Source organism: Corvus moneduloides, chromosome 5 (genome assembly GCF_009650955.1).
Source record: "Corvus moneduloides isolate bCorMon1 chromosome 5, bCorMon1.pri, whole genome shotgun sequence".
Taxonomy (NCBI): Eukaryota; Metazoa; Chordata; class Aves; order Passeriformes; family Corvidae; genus Corvus; species Corvus moneduloides.
The window spans coordinates 51,224,678-51,246,903 of NC_045480.1; the positions used below are offsets into that span (position 1 = coordinate 51,224,678).

The 22,226-nt window shown below is 35.9% G+C and overlaps 1 protein-coding gene across 2 annotated transcripts in view; it reads right to left on the bottom strand.

Annotated features, from left to right (window-relative positions):
- Positions 1-22,226, bottom strand: part of FSTL5 (follistatin like 5) — a 275,687-nt gene that overhangs the window by 183,766 nt on the left and 69,695 nt on the right. For both annotated transcript variants that reach the window (XM_032109691.1, XM_032109690.1), the window contains exon 4: positions 10,803-11,051. In XM_032109691.1, the coding sequence (XP_031965582.1) occupies positions 10,803-11,051 (249 nt within the window). The remainder of the gene's footprint in view (positions 1-10,802; positions 11,052-22,226) is intronic.

Below are 22,226 nucleotides of genomic sequence, written 5' to 3' on the forward strand. Positions count from 1 at the left end.
ACGGATTTCATGTACTCAGTATTATTAGGGTCTTTTAAATCTTTTACCAGGTTTTTTTTTCCTACAAGATTTATCACAAAAGTATGTTTTTCCAACTACCATAGCTAAAATGTCTGCTCTAAAACTTCATCATACAGTAAAGAAGATAGATATATTCCCAGTGCGGCCATTCACCATCTGCTTAAGCAAATACACTTCAAGATGCTTCTACAATTGTGATAAAGTGACAGCAAATCTAAGAGCACACAGAGCTCATATTCTAAAGTGATGATTGTACAACTATAGTTTGCATCATAAGGGACCAATAAAAATCTTTATGTTCTGTTTGAATGGCAAGGACTTGTATAAAAGAGAAGACAGAATAGGAAAATAACGAAGAATTGATTCATTCAGCAGTTGTCTTAAACTTAGAAGCACTAATGAAACGTCTTGACCATAATTAGTACTTAACACCACAAGGATATTTTTCCCTCTTTCCGATTTTTTTTTACTGATATACGAGGCTTTCCATTTTATTAGATCCCAGGAGTGTTTTTTTCTCATTTTCCAGGTGGGATTAAGAGTATGGAGTGCTCATCATTAACAACACTTCTGCTACTCTCCATGCATTTAGATTTTTATTCTTCTAATTATCAAAGTGATGACCAGGAAATGCTAATTCACAGCCTCCTCCTCACACAGTGAAATATCCTGACAAACAGGCTGAATACCAAGTGAAAACCTGCAGTTTTATTAGTCAATAGCGCTTTGTCTATTCTGTACAACAAACATTACTAGACAGATATCAAATCTGTATTAAAACACTGCTAATAGCAAAACTTCAGTGCACTGCCTGTTTACCAGGAGTCTTAGTAATAACCCTATAGAGAATACAGCTAAGAATTCTACTGCTTTAAGGCCAACATCAGCAGTTTTCTTTGGCATAAATACTTTTTCTTGTAGAAATTCAGCAGACTTGGTCTCTAAATGGTGAGAAGAAAAAAGAATCTCCACCATCTGTTCCAGCCCTGAGGGAAACAAACTTTCCTGGCAGTATATAGTTCAGGATTTAATTGCACCCAAAGCCAATACAAATGCATGCAAAAATATAAAACACCACTCTTAGTGAGTGGAAGTTTTGTGTTATTCTACTTCAGCTTATTTCTTAGGGCTATAGTTTAACTTATTTTTGCTGTAATGTTTTCCTTTATTTCTGTTGTTTGCTTTCAACAATTTTAAATTAAATCCACATAATCATTCCAGATAAAGAGAAAACCAAAGGATCTAATTAGATTTCATTGCCCAGTTTATCAAATTGTATTTACTCTCTGCATGAGTATCAGGAAAAGCACATTTGCTAAGGTCTAGGAGAAAGACTAGCTTCTTCATGAAAATAAAAACTTCAAATAATATAAATTTTATAAATTTCATAGAAATTATTATAGATAACCAGTAACAAAGCTCTGGTTTCAATGACAGCAAAAGGGAGAAGTTCAGAGTCAAACAAGGGGAAAAATAAATTAGAATGAGGTAAAAATTTACTTTGATTTTCTGAAATTAATCTTTTAAAATCAGTTTCAGCTGGAGGATTCTTTGGGCCATTCTACATATATTTAACTATGAGCCACATTTGTTTTATCTCAGGATAAAGTCTGATAAAATACTCTACTTTAATTGAAGTTTATTTCAAAAGGAGTATTGTATAATCGACAATTCCATAATAAAAATGCTGGAATTGAATCACTAATTACTTTAAATTATTATCTTTTGCTTGCAATGTTTTCTGTTACAGAAGTAACAGTATAAGCTCTGGTTACAGTAGTATAAATACTTTATTTTTTTAAAATAAGGTATACAAAAACTACCAAGTCCTGACAATAAATATAATATATTCAATGTTCATCAAAATCATGCTACTTCATTTATTTTATTTACCTGTCTATGACACAATTAACAGAGTATACTGCCCAAGTCTTCTTCTGTAGAAAGTGCTTGTGGCTACTTATTTTCTAGTTGCCTCTAATACTTGTTCATACCATAACTTTAAAAACATAATAATAACATGAGAGCTGCCATCACAAGCATGGTGGCAGGAAGTTTTCTTTGTACCACAGTGTGTTCTAGTCACAGGATGAGAAAAATGAAAGGAAAAAATTGGAAATCATTTCAGTAGTGATCTACTAAGAAACATAATTTGGAAGCATCTGACTCTTGCATCTCATTATTTCTTTTCTGCACTTTCTATCAGACTCCAAGAAAGTTGAAAAAACCCCAATATTTACAGATATTGAGAGAATTTGCCTAAACTAGCTGCTGTCAACGGAGTAGATTAAGTTTAAGTTTCTTTGAATCAGTTTCATTTCTCAGGTTCTACTAAGGTGCTACACAATAAAACCAAGCAAATAAAGGCAAAGCTAGATTTCTAGTTTAGCTGACTGTAAACCCCATCTACCATCCTATGTTAAAAGAGAGTAAATGGCAGACCACAAGAGAAAACCTTTTAACTGACAGGTTTTTATCCCCTGTTTTATACCCCATCCACTATTATCTACTAGAGCCAGAAATGGAAATTAAAAATCATTTTTGCATGCCTACTTCTCTCCAAATTACTCAGATTCTGTAAAAGAAGCTATGGCTTTTTTTAAGTTGGTATACCGTACACTAGCCAACTTGAATTACAAATAGCATGCCAGTGCCTTGTATATGTATCCAGTTGCTAATGATTTTTAAAGGACAACAATATGTTCCATCAGAAAAATTTCCCACAAGACCTAATGATAATTCTGACGTTATTTAATTAAAACTTTTTAAACTTTGCATTAGGCCAACCAATGTTCAGTAGTTTAAGATCTTGTGCTTACTCTAAACTTAAAAATTATGTATCTCACTTAAATGTCTCCCTGAATACAAGGCTTCTTTTATTTACTATAAATTTATGATAAAACAGTTTAAATTTAGTTTTACTGTGTAATAATTTTCACTGTCCCGTGCCACCAATTTGATATAAAAAAGAATTCTCTAATTATTTTAATAGTTTTTTAACTGGCACCAAGAAGTTTTAGGTTTGAAGTACAAGGAGCCATAGTGCCACTACATTATGGAGTAGTTACCTTTCTTTTTCCAGTTTTAAACACATTTTCTATTCTCAATACTAGGCGATACTAATATATATTTTAGAACATCATAAAAGAAGCTGTGTGGTGGTTTTTTTGCCTTTTCCTAAACTTTTTTATAAGGGCTATTTGAGCTCAGAAATTGAGACATGATTTGAACCATACCTGTACAATGCTTATATTGCTAGAAATGCATCAACACTTTTGTGACAGTACTGAAAAAGCAGGAGAGCAAAGAATATCTATCCTGTGAGTGGCACTGCCCTATCTGCAGGCCCAAGGTACCAGGTTAGAAAGAAGGGCACTAGTAGGACTCTAATGCTACCTGTCCACTGATAACTCTTTGCCAGAACTCTGCTTCTGTTTCTTTTCCTCTAACCTCTCCAATTCCTCCTCAACAGTACCAGAAACTACTGGCTGAATTTCAGCACCATGCGCTACATTCTGTTTCTTTAAAATCAGGCCGAAGGTGTATAAGAAGTAAGGATGTTTTTTCAGAGATGCTTATCCACAGAATGGTTGAGGTTGAAGAAAGAAATCACCTGGTGCTGCTCCCTTGCTCAAGAAGGGCCACCTAGAACTGCTTGCCCAGGACCACATCCAATCAGGTTTTTAGTATCTCCAAGGAAGAAGACTTTACAATGTTGGTTGTCTGATTCAGTGACTTGACAGAGACTTAAGAATGCAGCTTTCAGGTTAATAGAGCTTCTTTGAACAGATTCAACATCATTACTGGAAAAATTAAAGGTTTTAAAATTTTCTACCAGTGAAAATCTGTGATGTCCACAGACCCATTTCTTTGTGTGGTTTCAAACAGCAGCGATGACCTTACAAGAAATTTTAAACTTCATTAAGTTTGTACAGAGATTAGCTAGTGAACACAGATTCTTCATCACTATATGAATGTAGAATACATAATAGGTTAGAGCTGATTAAAAGATTTATCCCAGCACTGAAGGAATTGATATACAAAGACTGGGACTGCTCCAGACACTGAAAATAAGGGATGTCTTTGCAGTATATCTTCAGCCAGTCAAAAAAGCCAAACCTATATTCATAACTTGTTTCAAGATTGTCATTGCCCCATCCAACATTTTAGAGGTATGAATTCAATGCAAAGGAGGAAGGAGAGAGTAGAGTTTGAGACTTAAGTTGCAAAGAGATACAGTATCACTGACAGCAGTGAAGCAGGGTATATTGAACAGTGTTTTTAAATTAAGCTTGTTATATGCATGTTCTCATAAATATCTTGAATTTAGCCTCACTCTGCAGATCCAGTAGCAGATATTACATATGTTGGCCTTGCGTGCCAGTTAGTTTAAGCATTTTAAGACAACACTGGGGAATTTAAGAGAGATATTTGAGAAAATCTTGCACAGATGTTGGAGGAAAAAACACCAGTTTTCCAAATCCCACGAGCAAGGCAACTCAAGAAAATGAACTGTGTGGGGACAGCAGAGTAGGGGAACAGTGCTAAAATTTCATATGGTTTCAATGGGTATTAAAAAGAACCAGTTTTCTATTGGTTAGAGCATCTCTTTCCAACAAAGTGCTGAAAGAAGTAGCACACCTGCCATTAACAGTTATTTTTACCACTCTGTGAATGTGCAATTACTTATGTTATCTCTGCATGAATTCAGGATTTAATATTAATTTTTTAACTGTTGCACTAAAGTGAAGATATCTAGATCATAGGCTGAATTAGTAATCTAAGTCTAATAATTCCTATGTGCTATCAAATGTGTTTTAAGATCAAGCAGAATCCTCAAGTTCTGAAAGATTTTTTCGTATTTCTTTTCACAACACAGCTTGTGTTGAACATACTTCTGGAGTGATAGTTGAAGCTTGACACTTTATTGGCAGTAACCTTAAGGGTGATGTTATACACAGAAATTCAGGCTTTCAGGAAGAGTGTAATAATGATGTTGTTGAGAACTTCTACAGAGAAGCCAACTGATAGCCAAAGTAAAAAAGCAAGTGCATCTTAGTGCAAAATTTCTTTTGCAATGAAAATATTGGATTGATATTCAGATTAACATATCCTAAAATTTCTTTTGAAAGACTGGCTAATGAGTAAACTTAAATAATGTGTTTAAGATTTATATAAAAGATGAGATGAAATATTTATTGAAGTGAAACTGGTAAGATGACAGAGATTATATGCTTGCTTTTGAAGTATATGAACATCAAATAAGATTAAATAAATGTCAGTGCTTCTAAATGAATGTGCCAATATTTTAAGAACCAGTCTAAGATCACCTAGGGCACAAATCAAACATACACAAAAATTTTAAAATTACAATCTTTGAACTAATCCTGTGGAAGTCACTGTAGAGGCTAGAAAGGAATTCTAGATCTTTTCTGTGGGATAGTATTTAGTTCACTTCAACTCATTTCCCCCAGCCCTCTTTAAAAAGGAAAAGCCTGTAGGCTTTCCACACTATAGTATTTACAGTCTACTGCTGAAATCCTGTGTTGCTTTAACTCACAGGATCTGCTGTATGTCAAACACCAAAGCTTGCTTTGAATTTCTTCCTGCTTTCTTATTTCATAATTTTTCTGTCTTTTCTTGCAATACAAGGCAGCCTATTCATATCCACTCTTAGCTTGCCCTGATGATTTTGTAAGAGGCCTTCATATCCTTTTTAAGCCATTTACTACTTTTGGTCATTCCTGCTACTGTCTTCTGAACTTTTTCCAGTTTTCTCATACTTTGAATTTGTCCATAGTCCGCTCTTATCCTCTGCCCTGAACAGCTTAGTATTGGGAGCAAGATTTCCAACCTAAGTTTCTACTTTGTCTTTCAGGAACAGTCAGGGGAAAAGCAAATGTTGCAACAGTCTTTAGATATCTAGATATTTTAGTAATAGTAGTAAGAAATCTGAAGATCACAGACTTTTTAACACAGGAAAATATTCACCAAATGATAAATGAGACAAAAATAGAAAGAGATTAAAATAATGTTAATATCACAAGGATGTCACAGAAGCTACTTAAAAGTAAAAAGCTTACATATGAAGTAAACTTTATTCCAGAAATAGTCTATAAAATTCAAAGTATATAGGAGTATTTGCTATATTCCTGAAGATTCAAAGCAAATTGCCATTTGTCATAATGACCGAGTGTATCATCGTATGGAAAAAAAATATAACGTAAAATATACAAGAAGCTCAGGGTGCATAGAAAACACAAGATGAATTTGTCATGAACAAGTTTTTAAACTCTTACGTAGATTTACTGGCCTGGGTTTAGGAGAACGGAGTAAAAGAAGTGAACACAAAAAAATTGTAACTGAACCTTATCTGATGTCCTGAGAATGCCATTCATGACCCAGTACATTGTCCCACATGAGTCCAGCTGAACTTTAGAGAAGCTGAAGAATAATGTTTCCAGCCTTCTACATTCTGCACAAAGCCATTAATTTCACAGTGCCACTTCACAGAATAAAGATAAGGGTGGAAACACCAAGTAAAATAATTCTAGGCCATTCGAATCACTATCCTCTAATGCTTGTTAAAAGTATGGCTAGCAAGAGCCAGGGGTTAGTCAATAGTGTCAAACACACAGAGTCAGATGCTTGTATTGCTTTTCTTACACCCAGCTGAAGCTGCTTGGAAACACAAAGTGCCTGGCTTGAGAACATTCCGGACACTGGAAGCAGAGAGCGTGCAGAGGCCACCTAGCTTCTGCATGCTCCCATGCTCATGCTCTGCACAAACTACTTACCCAGCAAATAAAAGCAGTACCAAAACATATCACACTTCCCAGCTCATATGGTCAATATCAGATCTAATGAATAATCCAAGCTTCAAACTTTGAATTTTGTCATTAACCTTTCCTTTAGTTCATCATTTATGTTTCCTCTTCTTCCCCCTCACTGAACACACCATCCTGGCACTTGACCATCTCTATGAATACCATTCTTAGAAAGTTCCTTGGATCACAAAGCATTTTCTAAAGAGTTCTCTTGCTTTATTAGTATAACCGTAAATATTTTACATTTTTTAGGTAGTTCAGGCTTGAGAACTCCTCTGAAAGTGATCGGAAAATTTTCAATCTCTAACATGCAGTTACAGGACACTGGACTTTAGCTGAAGGAAACAAAGGACTCTACAGGTAGACAAAATACTTCTAATTTAAATTCATAGAAAAGGGGATTATAAGTCATTAGTTTCTCTGTAGAATTCATTTTGCTTTTATATGAGAAGAAATTGAGACAGTTTATTGACTAACTCTCAGGGTCACAGTTGGCATCTAAACATCTAACCAAGCCAGTAGGAAAAATCGTTCAGTTTCTGATGCATCATGACATGCTAATAAGTAACTGAGGGAATAATTATAGAAGGAGTGGAGGAAAAGTAATTTCTAATTTAGTATGGCCATTATCTTGAGCCATGTCAAAAATGTATCATTTGCATAACAGTCTCAATCATCAAGGAAAGACTTTCAACTTCAATTACTGTTTTGCACATATTCCACATGTATTTTGGAAAAAGGGGCGATTTAATTTGGTGTGAAGAAATAAAGATAGCAAGTGAAAAGGAATAAAAAAAATGAAAAAAGGAAGTAGTCCAATGAATCTCAAAATAAATAAGCTACAATAAGAAGCAGGTAATGGACCAGAATTTGAAGTTTTAGTTTAAAAAAACATCATGTCAGCAGAATACAGCTTTAACACAGATTTCACTACCTCAAAATGTATTTATAAAATGTTTCAGAAATGGCTCTCTCTGAAGGACTTGATGCTTTTTGTCTGTGTTCTATGCACAGCTTAGCTAAGACACACATTTCTCAGTGATTTTAATGGAGTTTCAACATATAAGCCAAAGATGTCTCTCATTTAGCAAGGCAATCCTTAAACTCCACTTATCATGTAAGTGTTTAAAAGGGCAATTTTCAAACCATTAAGTAGATCTCACGATGTTTGAGATCAACTATAAATCATTTGGTTACAAGATGTATTATTCAAATAATTACAGCTACCTAGCTACTATTGTAATGTCAATTAGGTAATAGAACATTAGCTTCTAAAATTTTATTCTCCTGACACAGAACACTAGTGTTTTCTAGTAAGCTTACTCATTTAAATAAGGTGTAGTTCTCGGCTTCTCTCATCTTGAGCCCCATACCCAACCTAAAACTTAACATTTCTGCATCAAGAAATATTTCACCCCAAAGAGGGGAGACCAGAGAACCCAGCATGAGGATTTGAAACACAAGTACCCCAAAGCATGACCAGTCAGAGATAAAATACACCAAAAAAAAAAAAAAAAAAAAAAAAAGCTAAGTACACAGTAGTTTGATCTGAAAATCAATGATTACCAATAAACCAGAAATTAAAAATACTTAACTGCTGTCTTAATATAGTCATTGTTGACAGTCACTACCCTATCATGTAACAGCATCTTGCAGGACCTCCTTCCCCTCACACTCTGCCCCAGTTTGGACTAGCCTCTTCTAAAGAGCTTTGTGAAAGCCTGAAGAAAGTGCTCAGAATATTTGTTTTCTGATCTTTTTTGAATTTTTCTGCTCTCAGAAGCAGGTCCTTGAAATGAGATTTGTGCTAGAGGATGTCAGTTAAACTAACGAGGACACGTGGCAGTGCCCTTCTGACACCATCAATAGTGATGGGGTTCACCTTCTCTATCCAGGAGTAGCACCCTTGAGGGTTTTTTCCCATTAGCTTTTTACTATTTTTGACCTGTAACTGGCAGAACCTTCAGCTTTACTGAAGGTGATCTACTAGTGGTTAGCTTAGAAATGTTTTCTAAAAGAAAGAAGTCACATAAAAATAGCTTGACATCTTCTGCCTTCTTTACCACATAGATACAGTAGATGTTGCAAGACAGTTAACAGTCAAGAAAGGCAAAAATGTTTTAACAGCACTGTGCTCAACTACAGCAATGAAGGAGCTGGAGTTAAGATAGAAGAAAGTCAGATTGATAAGGCCCAAATATATGAAATAATATAAAAAAGAATAACTGTCCCTGTCTCATTTGTTTAACACCACTGAAGTCAACATAAGATGAGAAAGAAGAGAGAAAATGAAATAATTTACAATATTTCTAGACATGTAGTTATGGCCCAAATTAGAGAACTTGAGTATCTTGATAAATAACAATTTTCAGAAGGCATCTAAGACAAAGTCCCTCGGATACCCTAGTCCTTTACTGAAGACTGTAATTGACTACAGGAGAAACCTAATTTTTTACATTTTTAATCCAGCATCTAAATTAGGTGTATGAAGTTGAACATCATTCAGATACTCCATTGTCCACAGCAATAAGTGTGAAAGAAACATGGTGAATTCAAACCATAAAGATGAGCTAACAAAACTTAATACAACCTTTGGATGATATTTCTACCTGAAGTACTGTCTCATTTCTCATTTCCATAAATAAATCTCTCTTTGTCTAAGGGGAGAAAATGTAGCAGCTCTGTAATTTTTCCCACACATGCTCTGAAATTACTTGTGTTGCATACACCACACTAAAGAATTGAAATTAGCCCTGTAAATTTAAACATTTTGTGGTTTTTACAGTCATTTCTTCTATCAGAGTACTGCATCATCCAAGTTCTTTTAAAGAGATTGTGATTGTTAAGATGGCAGCATTCATGTTTTGTTGTTATTGCACAAACCATTCCCTACAAGCCCTATCTGTCATACTCCTAGAATCCCATTTTAATCTTACACTACCTCAGAACACATGCTACTTACTTAAAGCCTACATATTGTGATGATATATCAATTTCAAACAGCATCCACAGTTAGTTTTGAACAAAGTTAAACTTTCACTATTACTTATATGTGTAGTTGCTGTTAGATTTCCACACCTCCAGTTTAACCTATGGATAGCTGTACCTTAGCATTTTTTGATGAAGTTGCTGAGCTTAACATGTTTTTATGAGACACTAGATAGACTAATAAAAAAGGGCCTTATTAAAAAATTTCCCCTCCCATCAAAGCCATCCATCTTTTTTAACCAGGGAAAACACACTCAAAATCTGTCAAAGTACTCACAAATATTCTTATTCAAGGTCTGCATTGGCAGAGTTCCAGAAACCTGCAAGGTGTGCTCAAATTATAGAAAAAAAGAGCATGTTGCAATTGTCCACACTGCCAGCATACAATGCTCACCATAAGCTGTATGTCTCAGAATTCAGGCTAGCACCTCTTAGCATTCAGAAGATTAAAAAGTAACTAATCGTGCATGCTTTGATGAGTACACAAGGAAACTCTTCATTATCCAAATTCAAAGCAAGAAAGACCCATGTAGCCATGAACAAGCTGCTGATCTATCAACTTCAACACCAAATATGAGCACAGGTCTGCAACCTTCCAAAACCCCTCTGAAATCCTAAATTCCGTTTTTCCTGTAACAAAGATTAATATCCTTCAGGCTTTGGGATCTAAGTACATTCAGATGAACAAGGTCAGCAACCACATTTGTAAGGCAAGCTGCCATAGATTAGTTTCTAAGAGACAACTGGTTTATTCAGGTTAAAAAGGGACGATTGCCCAGAGCATTGAGTATAAACAACAGGAAAAAAAATCCATAAGGTATCTCTGGAGTGCAATACTTACTGTGTTAACTGTTCAAGTCATTTACTCACTGTACACTCAGTGCAGACTCTATAGAGATTTAATTGAACAGCTTGAAAACACATACCCGATAGCAAATATTCCAGATATTTTTCAGCCATGCTTACCTTTAAAGAAACAATCTTCGTTGTGTACAATGGTGATCTTTTGCTTTTTCAGACAGGCAGCCCTGTGCACTTCACAGTGGTTTTCATAGAATTCTCCATCAGACCCACACACAGGTTTGTAATGTGGCTTGCAGTGCTCCATGCACAGACACTCGGCTTGGCCAGTCTTTCCATTCACAACGCAGTGTCTGCCCAGACCACAGTACTTGTTTTCACATGATCTAAAATGGCCATCCTGACCAAGATACCCTTAGAAAAAGAAAAAAAAAAGTTTCGATTTAATAATTACATTTTGCTTAATTGCATGCAAGATACAAAAAGGATTGATTTGTGTAAATGAAGTGAGACTGTCTTTTGTTCCATCCTTGATTAATATTAAACATAGGTCAACCTGATGTTACACAAATTTTGTCTCTTTATCATGACTTTTATACTTTTAATCATTGTCACAGGCTAACTGTAATTAAGAGCAAGATCTAGCAACAAGAGTTACTCTTCATTAAAAAATTAATAGTAAATAATTACTTTTTAAAGTATATTGAAGTTTGTTGCCTTAAGATTGCTATACTATTGCATGTAAGAACAATGCATTCTCTAGAATTTAGATCATAGGATGTCTCAAATTGGAAGGGACACATAAGGACCGAATCTAACTCTGTACTCCTTGCAGGACTACCTAAAACTAAACCATGCAATTAATAGAATCTTCCAGAAGCTTCAAGAACAGGCAGATAAAATAGACATTCACACATTGAGACTGATACATGAGAACAACTAGAGCAGAATAAGGCCTCTTAATCAATACGGAGAATTTTTTAAAAAACCAACAAAACCTCTGTGGTGGCACTACAAGGACATTTCAGGGAACAGAGCATGAAGAGCAGGACTGATATCAAACAAATGGTGGCTAGAAGGAGACCCATGAACTTCTAGTGGTATTTCAATGACACAAATGTGATCTGGATAGCAAACAGAGCTTTAAGAGCGCTGCAGTAGAAATAGAGGCATTTGTGCTGGCCACAACTTGCAATTCCTTCTGCTCCTAAAACATGGAAATGGATTGTCTACATCAGGCTACCAAAGCCACCTGTCTGCTTTCTATCTGTGCTGCTGCCACCATGTAAGATAAGTACTGTTGTCAGTAGTAGATCTCTTGGTGAAAGGGGAAGTTCAGTGCACAGTAATATTTCCTTATTATATCCTCAGTTTCCGTTTTGACTGCCATAGAATAACTACAGCTTCTTGGCAAGAGAAAGGGTATCATGTGAAAATGAAAGCAGAATTGTCAATTGCAATTATCAATTAAGCAGGTGTCCTGAAAACATAATTGTGTCATAAAATATGTATAAAAAGACTAAAATGTCTCCAAATGTGGGAGAACTGCCCTTCACAGTTACTTCATTTTATTCTCTCGCTCCACACTCCTAATGTCCAGAACAAATACCTAGTATTCTAATTATTTGCAATACTCTCCTTATCCTCGCATGCTAGCTGAATTCATCCTTGGCTAACCCATATAAAAATAGCATGAAGAAGCAAATCACAATGCATAATTTGGTAGTAATTTGGTCATACTAGATTCATTTTCCATAGTGAAGCACTAACATGTCAATATCATAGCTTGACGCACATTTCTTCAAGCACTGAGAATTTATGTTCTTCACTTCAGTGGCAGAAATAAAATCTCACCACTTTTTCTTCTGAAGACTATGGGTCTATTAGACAACCATGCCTTGATTTCTTGCTTTCTTACACAGCACAAATTTTCTAGACAAATATACTACAGAAAGCACACAACCATGAAATTTGGCTCTAATGACATGCTTTCACTATATTACTTGATAACAATTTCAGCACAAAGTTGAGAGGACTACATATTCACCTCAGGTGTTGTATGGCTGATATAACTACACTCCAGTGATTTTTATACACATGTACAGACCAGACTGATGGTGGGTTTAACTGCTCACACACCAAAATTACTTGAAATAGGAAAACCCAATTCAACATTAAAAATTTCCCACAGGTTTTTGAAAGTATTTCTCCTTGTGCCAATGTATCACCACTACACATGAACAACAGTCATTAGCTGACAGAAATTAATGCAAACCAAATTTCCCTATGTCCTTATACTAAAGCTAATCTCAAATAAAGCTTTGCAATGTCCAAGAGTGCTTTACAGCACAGGTCATGTATTCATGTTACAGAATCTAAGAACTTCTTTGAAGTGATGAAACTTTTACAGTTTGAGGACAAAGTGCATAAACTATTATTATTTCTGCTTTCTGAATTGAAGATAAAGATCTCAGATCTCCATCTGACAACTGCTCTGAATTATTGAGAGGTGTGTGGTGACTCAAAAATGTACTGTGCTGTACGTTATGAATACAGAACTCATTTAAGACTTCTCTTGGGACTTCATCTTAGTACTATAATTGAATCTGATGCCTGAATGCAAAACACCTTCTTTCAGATAAGGGAGAATATTTTACATAATATATATAGATATTTATAATATTGGTATATGTCAACATATACCAATTTTGTACAGCAATAAGCAAGCAACTTTTCTGCCCTAATGAAAAACTGTATTTATTTTGAAATGTTTTGTTGTAACCATACAGGAACCAATAGGGAGAGCCTGAGGGAGTGGCCAAGGCTAAGGGCAGGGGGGAGCAGGAAGGGGAACATGGCATCATGAAAGCAGTGGGTTAACAGGCTACCACATTGTTTTATGTATGTCTTCATTTTATACCATTAACTATTCCGAAACAATACATAAATTTGCATACATCACTGCATATGCAACTCCTTCAACTGAAGTCTGTGGTAAAATTCCCACTGACCTCAAGAGAAGCAAGATTCTTTCTCCAGATACAATTTGAAGCCTTCAGTTAGCATTAAGTTATAGTCTTAAGTTTCAGCATGTTTACCAGGCACTGTTCTGTACTGAAAAGGAGCAGCTATGTAGTGTTTCCAGTAGTTTATAGTACATATTCAAGAAAAAACAGTTAAAAGAGTATTCTGAAACAGTCCACCAAACAGTGGTTACCAGATTACCAGATCACTCAAAACAAACAAATAAATAAAATCCATGCAATTCCAAAACAGGTGACAAAATGCTCACAAACACAAATTTGAACTAAACATGCACCCCATTATGAAAATGTAAACAAATCAATCAATCTAAAGAGCTACTGAGAGATACCAAGAAATGGGTTTAGATATAAGTTAAAAAAACAAATGAACAACCAAAATACAGCTTAAGTAAAACCAGTTTCTGCTGCTTTTCACTGCTCCAGTCCAAATTGCAAAAATCACTATATTTGGCAAATCCTTCATTTCCTTTTTTGTTTCCAAAAAAGGTACTTCCATAATTTTAATCTTGGAATAGAACAGCCACTAAGCTACAGGAATCTTGCCATTAACAAAAGAGAAACCATATTTTAAACCAATATGGGCTATGACATGCAACCCATTCAGGAACGCCTGACTGCTTCAGTCACCACCAGGAAACTGAGACCATTACTTCCTGGATTTATTATTATTGGAGGTTTACTTTTGATACCTTGATAACGGATGAGGTTTTTTCAGTTTGTTGGGGTTTTTTTAGGGGTTTTTGGTTAGGTTTCTTGAATGCCAGTGTAGAGAAGTCTCCTGGGATAAAACTGCTTAGGGTGCAGCACCCATGCAGGAGACCATCACCATCACAAACACCGAGTTTTTCAGAAGGCTGTTATTTTATCTAAGCACTTAGGTTTAGAAAGTAAGTTAGTCCAAGATTAACTTAATTTCCCATATTTAGATATAATTCAGTAACTTAGCTGAGAAGGTAAGCAGCATTGCACATTCAATATTAAGAAAGCCAGGAAGTCAGGATGACAAAGAATCTAGCCATGAATGCTAATACTTTACCAGGAATTGTTATTACTTATGTGATTATAGGCACATCTACATTTTTCAAATGCCACAACACAAAAATAGGGAAGCGTGTACCCATATGAGCTATGTACTCTGAATTTTCAGCCAAAAAAGTGTAATGTTTACACATTCTGAGAGGATCTACAGTACTACAGGAAACAAAATGTACTTTGTTCCATCTGATAGTAAGTAAGGAAACATTCAAATTATCATAGCCTTAAGTTAAAAAAAAAAAAAAAAAAAAAATCACACTTTAAGAACTATCACTAAAAATTTATTACACCCAAAACAGCCAAAGCAGTCACATAGATTTTTCAGATTCTCTGGAAACTGAAAACTCTAAACAGATACCAAATGGAAGAGCAAACAAAAAATAAGAGTTTTTTATTTCTAGAAAGTAGAGAAATGAAATTGTTTTAACTTTTAAGAAAAAAAAAGAACAAATACAGTTTCAAGTTGGCAGTTGGGACTCCTCACACAGGTTTCCTATTTAAAGGCTAGTTCAACAGCATCCATAGCTGAGAAAGTTGTAGGTCACGCTTTGATTCATTTACAACTGGGAATTAAGCTGATGTTTTAGCATGCAAAAGACTCACAGAAATATATACTTTATCCTTTTATCTAATCAGTTTAGAGAAATGTTGCACAAGGAAACTTTGGAAATTCATGAGAGTATGAATCACCATGTTCTACAGTTGGCCCTGAGCTGGAACACACATACACACACAGAGAGGCTTTCTGTATGCTGAGCAGCCTCTCACAAACTCAGACTGGTTTCTTATTTCCCCAACAAAATAATTGGCATTCATGGCTTCTACCCTAACTTGCTGCATTACACACATGTCACATAAAACAAAGTGGCAGCTATTTTTCAAGACAATGCACCAATACTTTGTGTATTGGTAATTTCCAGGGTCAAAAGTCCTGTGTCCAATTCCCTGCTCTTCTATTTAAAACCATTCTTTAAATGACAATTCCAGCTCTAGAGCTGTATCTTTGCTTAATACAGTATCCATGAAAGGCCTAACCAAGACTGTAATCCTTATTTTAGTAAGTGGTCAGTGTAGTCTCAGGTTTTAGCAGCAAACAAAATTGATCACCATCTACCATTAACACTCATAGGGCATTAACACTGAGCATGACCCCAGTATGAACTCTGAGCATCTGCTCATAAATATTAAAACTCTAGACTTCTTATATTTTTGAACTGTAGTGTTTTAGCAACAGTTCTTTAACAAATTTTTATTTCACTAGCAAGACCAGATTGTAATTATATCGGCTGAGGGTGACACTAAATCTGCTCTACTCATTATCCAGAACTCTTGGTGTACAAAATTGTTCAGAAATTTAGATTTTTTTTGTACTTTGGTTAGGAATATTTTGGCCAGAGGACAAAATTTAAAGAAAAGAGTGGATTATTTGAGAGCAAATAAAAAAATTATTCAAAATTTGCCAATATGATGATTATGGGAATCAATTTCCACCACGTAACAGCCCATATCTTAACAAACTAAAGACAACTAGTGGTTCAAAGAGGGGAGGGTGGAAAACAAGGACAAACAAAAGCTCCACAGCCATGCAGGGGCAGGATGAGGATCTGCAGCTGCAGCCCATTGCCCTCAGCAACAGACCCTTGCAGCTCACAGCCCCCAGCCCTGCTCCCACCTGCAGGAGTGAAAGAAAATCGCACACATGGCTCATCATTCTCTTGCTGTGGCATGGGTTCCTTTCAGCAGCAGCCAAGTGAGCTGGACTGCTTTATACAATAGTTTATTCTGGCTGTGTGTACAATTAATTTTTGGCTGGGTCTTGTACTATCCTCTCCTCCCTTCTTTGCTGCCTGCTCCCTGTGCCCTCAGACACACACTCACCCCCCTTTCCTCCCCTCCCTCCCTCCTTCCCTGTAGAGGCACTGGAAGTACTGTCAAGATTCACACCTCCATAGAACTTGATGAAGACCTTCTGGTGGGCTCAGTATTTATCAGTGAGGACCAACAGAAACTGACACAGGCATTATGACTGCACAACCTTTTATCAACCTTTTATCAAGCCTAAATACACTCAGGAGAATAAGGGTCTGTATTCAAATAAAGTGACTTTCTTATTGCCCTATAATGGCAAGCTGGAACAAATTAGGGGAAAGTGACACACTTTTAAATGCAATAATATGCAAAACTACAGTGAGAAAAAGAAGAACAAAATACTACCAAGTAATACCAAGGAGATCTGTAAATGCTGAATACCCAGCTATTAACCTAAAATATTGAAACCTCTCAAAAAAGTGCATCTGTCAGCCAGAAGCAGTCAGGTTAGCATCTTTGTCCACATTAATCTGCTTCTCTTCCCAGTACTTAGCAGCCATCTTCAGCAAAATCCACACAATTTAGTTTCCTCAGGAAAGAGAAAAATCGTATCATACCTCCTTTCCTTGAATGAAATTGAAGATCAGGAAAAAAACACCACATAAGAAAATGAGTAGAAATTACAATACAACCAGAACTACACAAACACCTGTTTTGCTTATTAGGCAGAAACTTTTCCCCCTTTCCAGAGCCTTCACCTGCTCCTCTCTTGCCCTTGTAGCAACCCCTTTATAGGCTTGCTCCACTCCAGGTGCCCACATCAGGGGGCTCAGCAGCTGCCTGGCCCTTGCCTCCTGCAAATACAAAGGCTTTCTGTGGCTTCCTGCCTCTGTAAAATTTCTTGTTCACTCACAGGGCTATTAAACACCTGCTTTGATATCAGAGGCAATGCCTGTGACAACTCTGCTGCAGAGCCTTTCCTCCAGTGAGGTGCCCTGTTCAGATTTCTGCCTGTGCCAAATTCAGTTTCACCACCCAAGTGGTGCTGGGCAGTGCTCTGGCCCAGGGCCCACATAGCAAGTTCTTGTGTGCCACCTCGTAGCCCAGGGCCCTGCCAGTTCCCTCAGGTGACATTACCATCCTAGCAAGGATGGTTCTCACGCTCATGGGAACCAAGAAGAGGTTGCCCAATTCTCCTTCACTGCTAGGAGGTGATTCTTGGGCACAATACTAAGTCTTGTAAAAATCTCTGTCATTAATCACCCTCCTTACATTTGACCAGTGACCATTAAGTTTATAAAATGGTCTGTGGGCTCCAGACATGCTACTTGCCTTACACAGGGGGAATGGAAAATGCACACAAGGTCTGACACAAACAGCTGAATAGATTTGGATTAAGAGCACTACTGGCTCTAAGTGTAAATATAGACTGATGTCCTTTGAGCAGTTTCAAGCCAGCAATTCATTACTTTCAATTAAATCCTTAGCTCTGATTAGCATTAACTGTGTCTTTCTCACATATTATCTTTATCTTTTGAAAACTGTTTATAATTCATTTAACATCAAACCAGTGGCAAAAAGAGTTTCTTTAACACAAGGCAGAAAACAAATTGCACGTTTGCCTTATCACAGATACATGGACCTTTATTCAAATGGTTGATTGCCTTTCAATTGCAGCCCAGCAGGCAATCCTCTATTCTGCCAAACACATCACCCAATGTCACCAAGAGCAGGAAATGTGCATCAGAGCGACAGCAGTTTTGAAAAGGTCATAGTCTGAACAACCTTTCACACATTTTAGTGCTTATTTGAAATAAGGCTTTCTGACTATCACAAAGGGCTAGTTTAGTTCTCAGTCAGACAAAACAACCTAAGTATTGGTTTTGTTATTCAAAAGCCAAACTGATTCGTTTTAGCAACAATGATCAAAACAATCAAAAGTTTCAGTTGAGTTATTGACTGTTTTTTGTTTTACTTAGTTAAAATTAGGAAGGCTGGATTTGGGTTCAAGAACCAAAGTTTAACTGCTGTGTCACACAATAACAATATTAACTGTTCCTCTTTGGCAACTTTTCACATGAAGGGCAGATTTGTCCATTTTGAGCTAATAGTATAGTAAAAAGCTATTCTTTCCTTGATAGGTATATGTGTCTTTCCCTGTGATTAAATATGCTTCTATATGAACCAACATTATAAAAAGAAAATTTAACCCAACCCCTGATCAAGTAGCTGTCATGAAACAGGTCAGTCAATTATCCATAGTACAAACTAGCATACCACAATCCAGAGTTTATTCAGATCATGTGTTAGACATTGAAACAACACTGTTTTGTTGGAGTTTTTAACTTCAAAGCCCTCCTTGCAGATAAAAGCTGTGATGTCTTTCTGCTGCCTTCCCCAGGGACCTGTACTAGAAAAAGTAGCACATACATTGAGCAGCATTTAAACCATATGGTTAAAGTGCAGCACCATTACTGCTCAGGGAAAGCTAAAAAAGAAATGTCAAGTATTTTCAGTTTTACTGATGTGAAACATGTGCTCTCAGTAAATTTCACATTGTCCATTTTTTTCCAGTTGTTCCTAAGGAACTGTGCTGGGCTGACCCTGGACAGTAGGTAACTGCCCACCCAGTCGCTTGCTCACTGTCACAGGAATTCAGAAGGAATTCAATACAGAATTCATTCCCTCATTTCCACTGGCAAGCAGATGCCCAGCCATCTTCTGGGAAACAGCAGAAGTAACAGGGCCACGTCTTAACCACCAATATTCCCCCCCAGCCTGCCATCCTCCTTTTGCCCAGCTGGTACCGTGAGCAGAACGTTCTACGGAATGGGAAACCCCTTTGGCCAGTTTGGGCCAGCTCCACCAGCCATGGCTTTTCCCAACTTCTTGCTTTCAGAGGGGCAGAGTGGAAATAGAAAAGGCCTCTATGGAAAGAATGTTCAGTGGTATCTAAAACTCAGCACTGTCTTGGTCACCAATGAGAGTATTATGTGGGCTGCTTTCATGCCAGAATGACCCACTACAGGAATACTGTGGGAGCTTTGACAGATTTTCAGGCATTAAAAATCCAGCAAAGGGCATGTGGGGGTGTGTGTTATAATCCAAACTGTTAATCAGTGGCACTTTTTAGAAAAAAATATACCTTTAAAAGAATATCATTATAGTTTTGTTATATGGAATTTCTCATTCAATTTCTTTTACACAACCAGTAAGATACTAATAATTTCCATGACCTTTACATGTATGGAAAATAAACACATGCAATTTAATGGTGTAAAAATTATTAAGGTGAGATATGATCTTTACAAGCCCTTCAGAAAGAACAGCAAAACACTGCACACTTGTATATATGACGACAGCTCTCAGAGCCACTTAGCTAACAAACTTTGACACTAATGGCCCATGTGTGGATTTCGGAAAGGAAAAAAAACAACCCACCAACAGACCAAAAAAACCCCAAAACCCCCCAAAACCCCCAACAAAACAACATACAAAAAGTAAATATTTTAGAGGAAGTTTTTTAAAAAGTGTTTCTATAAAGAATATACATATAAATGGTGAAACAATACTATTTCCCTCTGACTTTGCTGGAAGAAAACAATCTTAATTATGGTTGAACTTTCATTACTTAATTCTGCCATTTTAAGTAAGCTAGAAGTTATGCAGAGTCCCACGCACTGAGTATACACCTCATCTTTTTTTTTTATTTTTTCAGAGCAGGACTGATCCTACCTGCTCCATATATTCAGCAAAGTTGTCAGTTTTTTTCTAAAGATGTTAGAATTAACCCAAAATATCTACAAATACCAAAAAATCACACTGAAAGCTAGGCAGTATTAAAACAAAAAGGCAAAATGCTTTTCCAGACCTCTCTTAGGAGACGATATTGCTCTATGGAAAGAAAAAAAATACATGGAAAAGCGAAATACCAAAACTTATTTTTACATCTATGGACGTCTATTGAAAGTACCTGACAAACCAGAGATGTGCACTCAAATAAATATAAAAGTGATTACTTTCACAGAAAATAATGCCCAAGTGAGATGACTCAGTCAAGCAAAGTGACTACTGAAAAATTTTTCTGTGCTTAGACTAAAGATATTTTCTGTGAAATATAATTCCTAGGGGAAAAAAAGAAAAAAACATAGTTTTCTTGCTAAACCACAGTAACACAGTTTCCATTTTATATCCAGTAGTCTTTATAGAAATAGTTTGCTGTAGAATTGATTATTCTCTTTTAATAAATATGTAAAAGCAAACTAAAGTCAAACTACAAACAGTCCTATCTCCTACTTCAAGGAAAATCAATCTTACAAGTAAACCATCTATTTCTTTATGAATGAGAAAGCATTTAGCTTTTAATGGAAAGGAAAAATCTAGCCAGATATTTCAACTGTCTTGTTTTTTGTTTTAGTTGATATAACTTCTGTCTAGAGACAAATTGCCCTTCTAAACCTGGAAAAAAATACTACTTTTTTTCTTAGATAATATTAGAATTTGATAAAACCCACCAGCATTCTACATAAGAATTAATCTAGAGCTTTAGTAGTAGATAATCCTTAAGCATTTAAGAAATACAAGCTATAGAACTAATTGTACGAAAACATAAAAGGTAATTTTAAATTACTATTCAATAGAGTGCTGTCTACAAGAACATTTATAGTGATGTGTAACTTCCACACACCTGGTTCAGCTGTTGCATTTCTTCCCACCAGAAAATGGCAGGAAGTTAAACTGAAACTTATGATCACCACAGCTGCCAAACCCCTGGCTGTTGTTTCAGTGGTTTAGCTACTGAAGTGCAGAAATGTTTCAAACGAATGAAAATGAAAATCCTGTTCTGATATTTGTTGTATATGCAGTTTCTAAAAGCAAAATTAACTTTCATGCTCCTTAATAAAGCTAAATATTTTGTTAACACATCATACTTTCATAGGTAATTTCAAGAAATTTATGAAATGAGATACACAGATGTAAAAAAGATGTAAAAAAAATGCTTTTAATAGCTAGAGAAATAAACTTTGCTATGAGAATGATTTTTTTGAGCTACTATTTTTTAAAATTCATTTAACTGAATTAAAAGTCATTTCAGGTCACCAAACCCTGTTTATGCTTGGCAACCCTAAATTATTAATTGAAGCAGAAACAAATATTTCATCACAAATCCTTTTAAAGTAGCAATGCCATTGTAACTAAATTTTTACAATTGATTTTCTCCTAAACAGTTTAGTTGAATGACTGAAATTATAATCCACAATATATTTTCCTCTATGCTTAAAGGCTGCCTTTACAGCATTTTGAAAACTATCAAACAAACCTATATGAGATCTGCGTGAAATGACTCATTAGTTGAAAGTTCCTGGAATGACCCAGATAACTGGCTTTGTTTTCCATAAAACAGTTCTATCTCGACACTATACATTTATCTTTATGCACAAGCATGACTGAATTATAACTGTATGATTTTTCTTTTCAATGCTACATTGTAAGGTAACATTCCTAGAATGCCTACATTCATTTTAAGTCATGGCAGAACTTATTTCACCGTCTTAATTTCATTTTGTATGTAGATGAAGTAGCACAGTACTACAGTCTAGGAAAAAAGAAAGTACAAATAGGAATAGGAATGACTTTTAAAGCTGTTTAATCCATAAATTGCCATAGCTGTTTCTGAAGAATTTGGACATTAGTGTACTTC